The sequence below is a fragment of the Sebastes umbrosus genome, chromosome 10 (assembly GCF_015220745.1).
Source record: "Sebastes umbrosus isolate fSebUmb1 chromosome 10, fSebUmb1.pri, whole genome shotgun sequence".
NCBI classification, from domain to species: domain Eukaryota; kingdom Metazoa; phylum Chordata; class Actinopteri; order Perciformes; family Sebastidae; genus Sebastes; species Sebastes umbrosus.
Window position 1 is genome coordinate 27539418 of NC_051278.1, and position 13007 is coordinate 27552424.

The following is a 13007-nucleotide window of genomic DNA, read 5'->3' on the forward strand; positions in this document are numbered from 1 at the left end:
GAATGGGTCAACACCAGTCCACAACCTGGCAACCCAAACTTGCTTTTCTTAAAGGTCCCATATCATGCTCATTTTCAGGTTCATACTTGTATTTTGTGTTTCCACTAGAACACGTTTACATGCTGTAATGTTAAAAAAAAACACTTTATTTTCCTCATGCTGTCTGCTTGAATATACCTGTATTCACCCTCTGTCTGAAACGCTCCGTTTTAGCACATTTTGACGGAATTGCAACAGAATTGCGTTGCTAGACAACATGCTTGGGTCCATGTGTACTTCCTGTCAGCTGATGACATTCACATACACTGCAACCAGGAATAAACTGGGACACATTTAGAATGTTTTACGTTTAAAATTGTGTCAAGGGTCTAAATATTGTATATTTGTGACATCACGAATGGGCAGAAATCCTGACGGCTTGTTTCAAATGCAGAGTTTCTGAATATGGGCTGTGTGTATTTCCCTGTGGATTGAGTGTTTCGATACTTTCACAGTATTTATATTGGACTTGAGCCTGCTTTATAATAAAAAAACATGAAAATCTCACTTTTTTACAATATGGGACCTTTAAAGGTACTATATGTAACAATTTACATGTATTAATTGCTTGTATTGCCAATGTGTGAACAGTCCTCACAACTAACAACTAACAAATCCTCATTCAAATACCATTTAAGAACACGTTATACTTAAGCAGCTGATCGATAGTCCAGTGTTGGTCATGTTGTATGGTTTTTCTTTTGTTCCTTTTCCCTGATGATGGGCCTTAAGGCTAAATGCTTGTGGAAAATGTGTATGAATGTGAAATTTATATATGTTTGGAAAATTTGAATGTTATTAGTGTAACACAAATATGATGTTGTATGTAGTACGTATGTGATATAAATGTAATGAACTTGATTTCGAACCCCAGAAAGACTAGCTGGTGCCATTGGTATCAGCTAATGGGGATCCTTTTTAAATAAATAAATGTAATGTAACTTAAAAACTGAGACCTTCCCCGATTTTCTCAGGTGCCTATAACAGCCTGTGTTGACTGATTTCTATGTAAAGGACTCGGGGCGGTTTTGCTTTGTAACGTTAGCTGAGGAAGTGATTTGCGAATGGCAAGCTAGTTAGTATCATTGAGATTGGACATTATTACAGATAGTAATGGTGATATATGAATGTAACGTAATATCACGTCACGGTTTTGGCCGATGCCCAGGAAGATCGCTCATGCTTACGGAGTGCCAGCAACAGGATGCCGATTGCAGTTCAATTAACGGCCACCGGTGTCATTATTAACAAGGATTGTCTGAAAGTTACATACATATGGTACCTTTAATGGTTTCTATTTGATCTATAAGGCATTAGTAAATTGTTTATTAAACATTCATATTTACCCTTAATAACTACTTTAAAGTGTATAAAATGTGCCTTATTATTCTCATATTTTATGTAAGGGATAATGTACAGCGAGTCGGTCATTGAGAAAGAAACCCCGATGCTCGGAGGGTCTCTCGTCGCCCTGAAGGGGTTTCTTTCACAACAATGACCCGCTAGCTGTACATTATCCTGCTTATTACACGGCTACTTACTGAAGAAATCAATAATTTGACACAAAAATGGTCCGCCAGAGTCCAACATCAGAACCGTGCCCATAGCAACGGTCTGCTATACATAGCAATGGTCTGCTATAAAGAAATAACAGACCGTAGAACGCTGTGATTGACCAATCAGAATTGAGTATTCAACGAAGCCGTGTAATAAAATAAATATAAATTATCATGTATATATACCATCATAGGATTACATACATTAATAGGAACATAAAACATAGTATAATCCAGTGTGCCTCAACATACTATACTGTATACACATGTCAACCACCATGGTGTCATTGCATGGTAGCATTAGTGTGTATTTGAGTGTGAATGAGAGGCAAATTGTTAAACACTTGGATAAAAGCACTAACCATTTACACACAAAATCTATAAATATAACTCTGTAATTCTGCATTAGTGTTCCAGCTTTATTTGTGTAAATACCTACACGCTTTAATGCACTTGGGGATTACAATCAGGCAGTTCAGTCATAAAATAGTAATTACAAAATACCATATCAATGATGTCTAAGCTTTACATTTGTCACTGAATAGAAAAAGACTAACAAAAATAAGATGCCATCAAATGTTGTATAAGAGTACATTTTTGTAGTAAAAGTAGTCTTATCGGTTTTTGTGTTGAAATGGAATGCAATGACGGTATCAGAAAAAGACTGAATGCAGCAGCCTTGATTCAAAGTGACTCCTCTTTAACAATCTGGGAGCTGTAGGCATCAAGGCATCAAGAGTCAACAGAGAATACGTGGTCCTTTTCAACACAAGGCACTGAGGAGTTTTACTCATTTTCAAGCAGGTCCTACTGATAAAACAAAACAAAAACACAATTCATATTTATGTGGCAACTGGAGACAACAGTTGAGGGAAGACACGGACCACAGATTCCCAGTCTTTGAACATTTACAACGGACTTGATGTATTTCATTTCATGACTTTAGAACACGCACCATTATGTGAGAGAAAAAAAACTCAACACAGGTGTCATGTTCTTGGCACAGGGGAGAAGAGGTGGTTATACCGGCAGCATTTGCCAGATAAGAAAACAGGTCAGATGCTTGTTTAATTATCCCAGACAAACAGGCAGTGGATATTAGTTAATCATAGTTCAGCCTGTTTGACACACAGACAGTATCGGCAGCGGACTGCCAACAGTTAAAACTTTGGTATGACCACAAACAAAAATGACAAAAATGTCCAGCATTTGTAAATACTATACACATGAGCTCAATTGAAAGAAACACTGATAAAAATGTTCAACGTGTGACTTTTCCGTCCGTTCTAAAGGCCAGTGGAATAAATAGGGCTGTTTTTTCGACAACAAAGTTATCGCTTGAGTCACCGGGCGATCACAGGATGCGCTATCAACTGCATTAGTGACGTATATTTTGGACCTCAGACCTTGGCAGGCCTTACTGGAGGAATGGCAACATCCTGATTTGCCCTACAGCTAGTGTGCCACCTATAATGATTACTCTTAAAAGGTCAACCATCTGGACAGGCTGGTTTGACATCCTCAAAAGCATTCAAGCCTCAGAGAAATGTTGTAAACAGTGGGGCTAGTCTGAGAATGCAGTAACAGTCTAAAGTGTTTGGATCATCCCTCAGATCATTTTCAGGAGTGAAACAGTCTCTGGCCAGTCCACTGTGGGAACGACGTATCTGTGCTGACCTGACAGCTCATGTTCTGAGAGGTCTCCTGTTCATGATGGTCCACTCTGGAAGTGTGTGTCTACAGGAGTTTTCTAGTGATGAAGTGTCTCTGTCTCATTGCAGTGGATTATCAAACACAGAGTCTGGTAGGACAGAGATCTTCAGCTTCTTTTCTGGCCAACTGTACTCCTTTGGTAACTTTGTCTATACAAAGAGAGAGAGGATATATATATATATAAGGTAAACAGGCAGTTGAACAAACTGAAAATAAAAGTTAAAATACCGGGGTTTTTAACTTACCTCCTCACGAGTGTTAAGTTCCTGTAAATCCCCCAGCATTTGCTCCACAAACTCCTCAGTCAACAGTATCTATACAGGGAGAGCAGAAGGTCAAATAAATGCGTCAAATATGAAATCACCACACGGAAACCTTGAGTTTATGTGCGAGTCTGTGTGTGTATACCTGAAGCCAGGGGCCATGGGCTGCATATGGATGCTCTTCAGTAGCAAAAGCACCTTCAACTCCCGTAGACACAAATGTAATGGCTGTGTCTCCATTGATACTTTTGTAAGTGAAGTGTCTCCCGTGGAGCAGCCGGCCCCTGTAAAAGATTAAAAACAGAACAAAAAAGGTGCGTGAGTGTGTGTGTTTTCATTTATTTTAACCATAACTGAAGATTTCTTTCCACGTGATGATTACTAGCAAGCTTTTAAAAAGGATAAAGTTATCATAGTATCTGAAAAATGTTTCTGTGATGACTGAAGATAGCCAGTTCCCATCTGGATATTTATAAAAACATGTTATCACTTGAGGCGACAGTGTAACAGTCAGCATCTTAGAGACGGTTTTCAAGAATTAATCTACTGAAGAAAAACAGTGCAAGGACATAAATGTTTCTTCTTCATTTGACTTGTGCCAATTTCCTTGAGTAACTGCAGACATTTGGAAACAGTGAAATATTTAGTAATAAATCAAGACAGATATAAAGTGTATATATAAAGTGATATTACACTAAAATACCCAATAAATTGGTTAGTAGTATATTTTCAACACAGACTATCTCTAATAGGGCAGAGACATCTCTTAACTTAGGTGTGTGAAATGCTCACCTGTTTTCACAACCTTTTCAGAGATTTAAAGTGACATAGTTTGTAGGCAACATTTGATGTAATCACACCCCATGTCAGTATCCCATAATTGGTCCCTTTACACAGTGTTCTTGCTTTTAACTCCCAGCACATCTCTCTCCTTCTCTCACACACAAAGGTCTCTCTGTCAACTAACTTTGGTCTTTGTTCTTTTCCTTAGATAGACATTACATAAAGCAGGTTCGTCTCCTGTCTGTGCAGAGGAGCATTTATAAAAAATCCTACAGTTCCTATTGAACAGTAATTGTTTAAGTGGTATTTTGTCTGCGAAAAAACGCATTCCAAAAAAAGTCACATTCTGAATAAAAGGTGAAAACCAGATAGTTATGTCTGCCACGGCTTCAATTTACCATTTCTTTTGTCACCATAGCATACAATGTAATAACTTTTTGTTGTGTCTGTATGCATGTTTTTTTGTGTTTTCATAGCACACATTTTTAGCCTTATGTTCAAAAAATTCCTTATGTCTGTGAAACTTAAATGTGAGTTGGTTGGCATGGTGATAGCTAATGGAAAATAAAATGGCAACTTTATTAAAGAACTTATGATCACTGAAAATCACAGTTGAAGTTGTAATTCAGCAAATCATGACCTTTGTGCTTCTAAAGCTACTTCCTGTCGTTTGACGTACTTCTCGATGCATGTCAAATGACAGGAAGTAGCTTTAGGAGGACGAAGGTCATGAGCAGTAAAGGGAGCCAGTCACTGTACATGAGCTGTGTTGACTCCAGTGGCTCAATTATGGTGTCAATGTACAGTAATAACCTTCGCTGACTTCTCTAGTTAGTCAAGGGTCAGGAGAGAGAAGTAAAAATTGCAAACCTATTTGCACAAAACATACCAGGCAAATACAGGGGACCACAGTCCTTTCTTTAAATTACAAGTGGCCAACAATGAATGCAAGACGGTCACTATAATTGAAAGTAGAAAGAGGAAAGTCGAGTTTGGGTCTGATTGCAGAAGCCAACTTTTTAACGTCTGGGAAACTGGTGTCATCTGATTTTGCTCTGGTGTTTTATAAAGACATTCTGCCACACCCATCCAACACCAGTGTTTGGACTATTTTCTTTTTTATCCGTCCGTCTAGGGGGGTATTTCAAAAGAGTAAATATCATGAGTGGGAGTAAAAAAGAGAGTGGTGCAGTACCGCAGGCAGAGGGGCAGCAGTGTGCCTGACTCTTGGTTGAATTTCAGATGGACGCTCTCCAACTGTCGTGTTCGGACCAACTCATGAGGAACAATGGCTGCTGAACTCTCACTCTCCAAACTGTCCTTCCGACTCCTAAGAAACAGACAAAGAAGAGAAAAGAAAGAGTGGAAAAAGGCAAAAAAAAAAAGGGAAACATAAGGCAGGAAGTCAGGCAGGTATTGGCCTTTGTCTGTAAATGGAAATGTTAAGATTTCACAACTCCTTTCATGGAGCAGCTTCCACAGAAAAATGGCAACAAATTAGTGACGAGCCACCTTATTATGCTGGTAGCTAAGAAACAATGGTGATAACAGTTCCAATGTCAGTTGCGCTGTGAGTCATGGCACACGGCGGGGGGAGTTATCCTGTCCTGGAGCAACCCTTGAGCTGAGCTGAACCCATTTTGTGTTTTGGTGTGTGGGAGGAACACTCACTGAGGCCTCTCATGGCTCTGTCTCTGGCTGCTGATGGGTGGTAGTGCCGCCTTGCTGTTAAACTCCAGTCCTTTTCTCAGGGTCTCCCTGATCTGCTCTGTGTCTGTCAACATACAGACAAAGATCAGCATGGAATTATCCCATCATGCACCGCTGACAACATGAAGCCAGAACTCCTGCATGCAGAATGGTTAGGCATTCTTGGATCTGCTCTTTTCACTCCTTTGGGATTTGGCATACCTTTCTCTGAGAGCCTCCGTGGCTGTGATCCTATGCAGATGGATCGGCTGTCCTCCTCGTCCTCTGGCGGTCGACTCAGATCATCCCACACACACTTGGCGCTGACCCCACTCAGGTTAGAGCCCTCTGTCTCGATACCCTGGTCCACTCTGTCCTGCTTGGATGAGCAAGAAATATACGCAATCATCAACACTAGCTCACATGAAACTCACATACGGTTAACATTTTCAGAAATGAGAAGACACTGCATAAAGATTTCTGGGCCAACAGGGGGCACTAAATACTGCCAGAGAGCAAAAATAATGTAGAAGTAGCTGTAAAATAACACCACATTCTCTATAAAGGGTTCCCTTTAAAATGCTTTGTATATGTGAGAGTCACTTTGCCGCTGATATACAGGACTAATCCTTGACCTGTATCATGCCAGTCCCAGTTAGCACTGCAAATTATAAATGGTTTACTTTTATCTATTTATATCTTTTTATATGGACAATCGGTTTCCTTTGGGTGACTTTCACATGAACTCATTATTTAATTCCCTTTACTGACCATCTATCCAATCAAAGGCTGCCGCAATAAACATCTTGCACAATACAATAGTGGATTGCGATGATGTTACACAATTAATTTATTGAAAATATAGCATGTAGCTAGCACAAGCAACTAGCAGCTGTGGAACATATGACTGCCCCTTATCTCACACACTATAAATACAATACAGTTCACTTTGCGGAGTGTACAGAACTTCATAAAGCCTTACTTGTAGGTGTGGATCAATGTCAAAAATGGTCTCCCCTCTCCTCATGTCTGTGATTAGCCAGGGACCACCAGCTCTGTACACAGGACAATCATCAACATTAGTCCCAGACAGCATTAACCATTAACATTAATCAAGTTTAACAGAGAGTTAATAAATTAACAAGTAACTATCACAATGTATTTCTCAAACTGGACTCCATACATGTTGCTTTACTGTAGTAAAATAAAACCAGAGAATAATAACATAGCCCAATAGTGTCATTTTAAAATCTACAATATGGCTTCTCTATCATCTGGCCGAATCATGTACAGATGCACGGCTGTACTCACACTCTGACTCCACGCATCAGCTCCAGGATGCCTTGGCCGTTCCACTGTTGAGCCGCCTGTAGCTCCTCTGTACAAACACCCACAATCTACAGGGGACAGAGCAGAGCATGAAAGGGTGTGGTCTACAATCTGGTTACTTTCTGAATACTTCTTACTACTATTACAGCCTTGATTTACTTTCATAACTAATAAGAACTAAATCTCATTAATTGACGTCTGTTAGGTCAAATGCATCATGTTTGTAGATAACACACTGTTACAAGTTCAGCATTCCTGTTGATATTTGGTACCATTACGTAATATTAACTAAATGCCACAAGTCAGCTGCATAATAATATTATCCATTTAACAATTCAGCTGATGTAACGTGATGCTAATTGGACACAGAGTCACTACAACATGCTGAAGACTGTTGATCTGCCAGCCTCCTGTTGCCATAGGATTAACGATGCACATACACTGAATGCACTCAATTCCTTAAACACTTAAAAAATGAGATGAGTGTACACACAAACTCTTGGACTCCAAATATCTATCATCATCCATCATACTGGACAACAAATCAGATTTTTTTTACTTGGATTACACAAATGTTTTCATTTCATGTGTTAACTTTTAATATTTTAGTTTGGTATTTTGGCCAAATGTACTGAATTTTACGATAACTAACTGTGTCCTGTATTATCATCACTGATTTTAAATTGCAGTCCATGCATGTCCAAATGCCTGTTATCGGCTTTCATTTAGTAGGCAAAAATATTCCAAAAGGGCTTGATGTGGAGGTATTTAAACTATGCGAATATCACATAGTTGAACTCACCTGGAGAAAGCTCACTGAGCCAAATGGCGTTTGAACTGGATGCATCTGTGGGTCTTCTGTGAGCAGCATATGCTGGATACGAGATTCACTGTTGTCTAGTGGACTGTGCCACGATACATGGTCGCCACTACAAAATGTGTTTTCTGTAAAAGAGACAACAAAAGGGAGACATTATTTTTAAAGTCGGGCAAATTGTGCGGTTTTAAGTTGTCTAGAATACACACGTCATGAGTCATTAATCTGCAGAGTGCATTTGGGCCTGTACCTTCAGCCACCAGTGGGAAGCAGTCCTACTTTCCTACTTTTTATATCTGATGGTACAGAATTGCTGAAGGAAAGTTGCAGTAACAGGAAAAGAGGGGACACAGATCGGCGAGGGAATTTTAGTGAGTAAGTGTGAGAGAGAGAGAAATTGAGAACCAAATGTGGCAAGAAAAAGCAGGAATCTGTCTGCTTGGGAGGTAACATGCACCCAGTCCAGATTTGCTCCAGGAGAAAAGCGAGGGGGAAGACGGCCAGGAATCAGCATTCATTTAGCTCAGGAGCCCAGCCCACCCACGCGCAAATTGACCCCAGCTGGATAGCAGAGAAGGGCTGGGTGGTGAGGAGAGGGGAGCCTGGAGAGAATAGCCTTCTTCTCTTTCACAGCTTTCAAATGCCCCCTCCCCTCTCAACCACACTTTCTTGTGCACATTATAATACACAACTGAAGGATTTAAAGAACTTAGCAGCACAGTATATACCCTTTACACACAGAGTATACATTCACACACTACAACAACGGTCTTGTTTGCCATTCGTGAAAACAATCCTATTAAAACGGTGAAGGGAAAGAAAGGGGAAATTAGACTTCCTGTCAATACCCAGAGCTCCAACAAACACAAACAGCGTGTACTGAACCTAAGACTGCTGCCTCCTCTATTCTTGCATGTTTGAATGTATAACAGGAATTACAAGCAACCTTTACAAAGAACACATTCTTCACATTCACAAAGACGTGACAAGGAGGCATGCCAACTGCAGCCAAAAAGAGTTGGTCTATCAAAACCCGTGCAGATGAATCATTTACTAGACTATTAACAAAGTGTGACTAAATGAAAAATACAAACCATTACTCTTTGTCACACATTTTCCAGGTGAAGGATGAAGAATGCAGGTGTGGAACTAACAATGTTTTTCATTACCTCTTAATCTCTCCGTCACTTTATTGATTAATCAATTAATCAGTTCCTTCTTAAAATGTCTAAAGTAACAGAAAATGACACTGGCATTTCCAGAGCCCAAATCTGAATAACAGCTAAAACTTTTAACTAAACTAAGAAAAGCATGCACCTTTTTACATAATAACACCAAATGTTTGGTGACTTTAATACCATAAATTAAATCTCAATAGTTCCCTTATCATTGGAACACTTATTACAGTATGAAATCTCCTAATCCTTCACTATTATTGCTGCAAGACTATCCACAATTAAGTTGTTCAAACCAATTTATTATTTGTTTTACAATAGAGATGGGAGATTAAATGGCTTGTCATGACCTTGAGATGTTTTAATGTGTAGCTTACTCTTTGCAAAGATGCAAAAAGTACAGCTTTGTTTCATTTGTTTTGTACCCCCCTCCAATCGCTGTGTTCTTACCTGACTGGAACACATAGCGAGCCAAGCCTTGCATGAGTTCAGCTGGCCAGGTTGGTGGTGCCGTCTCTCCCGTCTCTCTTTTGAGTCTAAAAGTGAGCTCAAAACCAAACCCACTAGGCCCGTCTGCCCCTGAGAATCTAAGACACACACACACACACACACAGTAAGAAACTGGGAAAACAAAACATCAGGAGCTGTACTTTTATTTATTTATTATATGCATGGGGGTTGTGAAAATCACAATGCTTGACTTAGTCAGTAGGTGGGCTCCTGACATAAGCAAATATTTAGCATACTTAGAAAGGTTTGATCTGATGTACAGATTTCCCAGGTTTTTCAAAATGTGAAATGAATTAAATGAAAAAGAAACAGATGCAGAAAGCTCTTCATCTATCCCATCAAATATGTGTTTAAATTACACATACTCCCCCCCACGCAACAGGAAGTCAAATATTTACAATAGCAGTACTACTTACTCATGAACCCTATTATCCCCATACAGGTCACTCAGTCCAAAGCTGACGTAGTGCCAATGCTCCTGGATGTCCTGAGCTGCACAGCCCGTACTCCTGTACATACTGATGTAGTCTAAGGGGTCAGGTCCTCCTAACCTGTGAGAAGCATAAAATTAACATCATCGGCCATGCCAGAAACTGTTCAATTGTCAGTGGACTGTGTTCAGTCTTAAGTAAGTACACCTATGTAAAGAAATTAGCTAACTGGGAGACAATAACTTGTATAAAACTACTGAGCTACATTTAAAATAAGCTAGTATAGTTTGGTACTGCACAGGGAATGAAATTAACACCTGCCACCTGCCAAATAACAGGGTAAATGTTGGCTGTGGCAGGTAAGAATTTCAGGTCACCTGCCACTTGGGATGTCACAATATCAGATTTTCACAACACAATTATTGTGGCCAATATAATTGATGATAATGGTATTATTCAGATATCTATAGAAAATTTGCCAAAAAAGAAAAGCTACCAGTCAAATTCTTCTTTAATTTTGTTTATTGTGCATTTTGTCTATTTTTTGGCAAATTAATTACAGTACACCCAAGTGTAGGGAGGTAGAGAGAGTTTGTAACCATAACTGTATATATTAAATGATTTTGGAGACGTTGAATTATTTATACAATATTATCATAGTTATTGTCAATACCTATATATCGCGTCACCCTATCTACCACCATGGCAAATAGGACTTCCTTATATTAAGAAATATTATTTTTAAAAGGCAATTCCTGAGTTAAAAATAGTCAGGGATTAGATTAAGGTTACATAATATATTCCATAATTCTAGTGTCTGGTACCACTGACTCAGTGTTTACAAGTCTAAAGAGTTCTACATACATTTCAGGAGTGGCAGACAAATATATTGAGTGGCTGGTAGAAATGTTCAGTGACCTGCCACAGTGGCAGGTGAGGAAAAAGGTTAACTTCAGACCCTGATACTGCATCTTCAAACTCCCCAAAGTGTACGGTTACGTACAGTATGGCTCTAATGTTAGTTGATGAGAGGTTATCTTAGCAGCTAAAGTAACATTAACTAGTGTAATGTCTAGTAGCCATAACTATCTGTGCAATATATCCTTGATGCAATATACACATCAAGTGCAACTTTGTTTACATTTTATTTATTACATCTACCCTACCTATTCTTCAAGTGCAATTACCTCTGTTTACATTATATTTATTTTTATATTTTATACTTCTAGTGTAACATTTCTGTTTATGTTTATTAATTACATCTACTTTACCTATTTTATTTGCTTTATAACTATGTGTGTTTTACCTGTTATATGTTTTATCTGCCTCGTTTAGTCTTGTCAAGTATTTGTTTTAAAGCACTGACCAGAACTGGCAACCTTGAATCTCGTTGTATTTAATACAATGACAATAAAGCTTTATATTCTATTCTATCAACTTGTCACACAAACATCTCAATAACTTCCATTAAAGTACACCATTTGCCTTCTATTGCTCAAATAACTATTTAACCACAATAATGCAGAAACTTCTGTAAAGACATTCAGCTAACTGGGAGACAATAACTTGTATAAAACTACTGAGCTACATTTAAATGAAGCTAGTATAGTTTGGTACTGCATCTTCAACCTCTCCAGAGTTCACAGTTACGTACAGTTACGTAGAGTTACGTACAGTTACGTACAGTTACGTACAGTATGGCTCTAATGTTAGTTGCTGAGGTTAGCTTAGCAGCTAAAGTAACGTTACCTACGTGTAACGTCTAGTAGCCATAACAACGTAAACTTGTCACACTCACTTTGGGACTACAGGTTTGTCAGAGCAGCAACAACAAAACGGAGGTACCTACCAGTATTTCACAATGGCTGTGACTTGCAGCGGGTTGGCCTGCTCGGGGTAAAGTCGCCGGCATTCCCCGTAGATGGCCTGCAGTCCTGGGGGAAACAGCGGCACCAGTCCGGGGGCTGGAGCTCCGCTGGTAGGCCGGACCTCATCCATAACACGGACTCCAACTAATCTGCTTCTTCTAGTTAAATAAGCAACGTCTATGCAGTTATCTGTTTCTATCTACCCCCGGTTCAACAAACACAAGACAACACTACAGCATAAAGGGTTCCCAGTACTGATGTTGACTGTAAAGAGTAGAGGTTTAACCGGACCGCTGTGTGTGCTACACTCAGCAGGACACAGCCTGTTGATCATCCTCTACAGTCAACTAGCTCACCATTGGCTGGATGGGGGTCGTGACGTCACTGACTGACGGCTACTACTGGCCAATGAAAAACGGGCTTTTAGGTTCGTGTGGATTTGTTGATGATTGTGATTGGCTGATACATTGTCAATCAAAGAAACAGTAGGCAGATGGGATTTTAGGGTCAGGGCCTCAAAGTTTTTCAGGGACCAAATGAAAATGACGTACGTATGTATGGGCCAAATGGGTCTGTCATAGAAAAGCTCAACTAAGGAGTGTTTAAAGAAGTATTGATATTCTTTATAACATAAAATACTCCACGTAAGCCTTGCGTTTAAAGTACTTTTACTTGAGTAAAAGTTAGAGCAGAAGTAGGCCTATTATAAGCAAAACAAATTAAGTATTCATTATGCATAAAAAAGGCCCTTGTGAGAGTATACTATTATATATATCATAGACCTGCTATTGGATTGTAAATACTGATGCATTAACATGTAAGCATATTTTCTTT

The 13007-nt window shown here is 39.3% G+C and overlaps 1 protein-coding gene across 1 annotated transcript; it reads right to left on the reverse strand.

The window, feature by feature from the left end:
* Positions 1 to 1990: 1990 nt before the first annotated feature.
* sufu (suppressor of fused homolog (Drosophila)) lies at positions 1991 to 12516 on the reverse strand. The gene is made up of 12 exons (XM_037783011.1): positions 12155 to 12516; positions 10291 to 10425; positions 9815 to 9951; positions 8175 to 8317; positions 7355 to 7440; positions 7026 to 7098; positions 6266 to 6422; positions 6026 to 6128; positions 5550 to 5684; positions 3717 to 3855; positions 3554 to 3622; positions 1991 to 3457 (listed from the first exon to the last, which is right to left on the reverse strand). Exons 1-12 carry the CDS (start codon positions 12301 to 12303, stop codon positions 3368 to 3370), a joined length of 1416 nt encoding a protein of 471 aa, XP_037638939.1. The 5' UTR covers positions 12304 to 12516; the 3' UTR covers positions 1991 to 3367.
* Between the last annotated feature and the right edge of the window lie 491 nt (positions 12517 to 13007).

Excerpts from the sequence above, each read along its gene's own strand:
- sufu (XM_037783011.1), bottom strand. The coding sequence starts at position 12,303 with ATGGATGAGGTCCGGCCTACCAGCGGAGCTCCAGCCCCCGGACTGGTG. Across the intron at positions 10,426-12,154 it reads ACAGCCATTGTGAAATACTG|GTTAGGAGGACCTGACCCCT; the intron begins GTAGGTACCTCC and ends TGCTTCTCACAG. Across the intron at positions 5,685-6,025 it reads CAGAGCCATGAGAGGCCTCA|GAGTCGGAAGGACAGTTTGG; the intron begins GTGAGTGTTCCT and ends TCTGTTTCTTAG.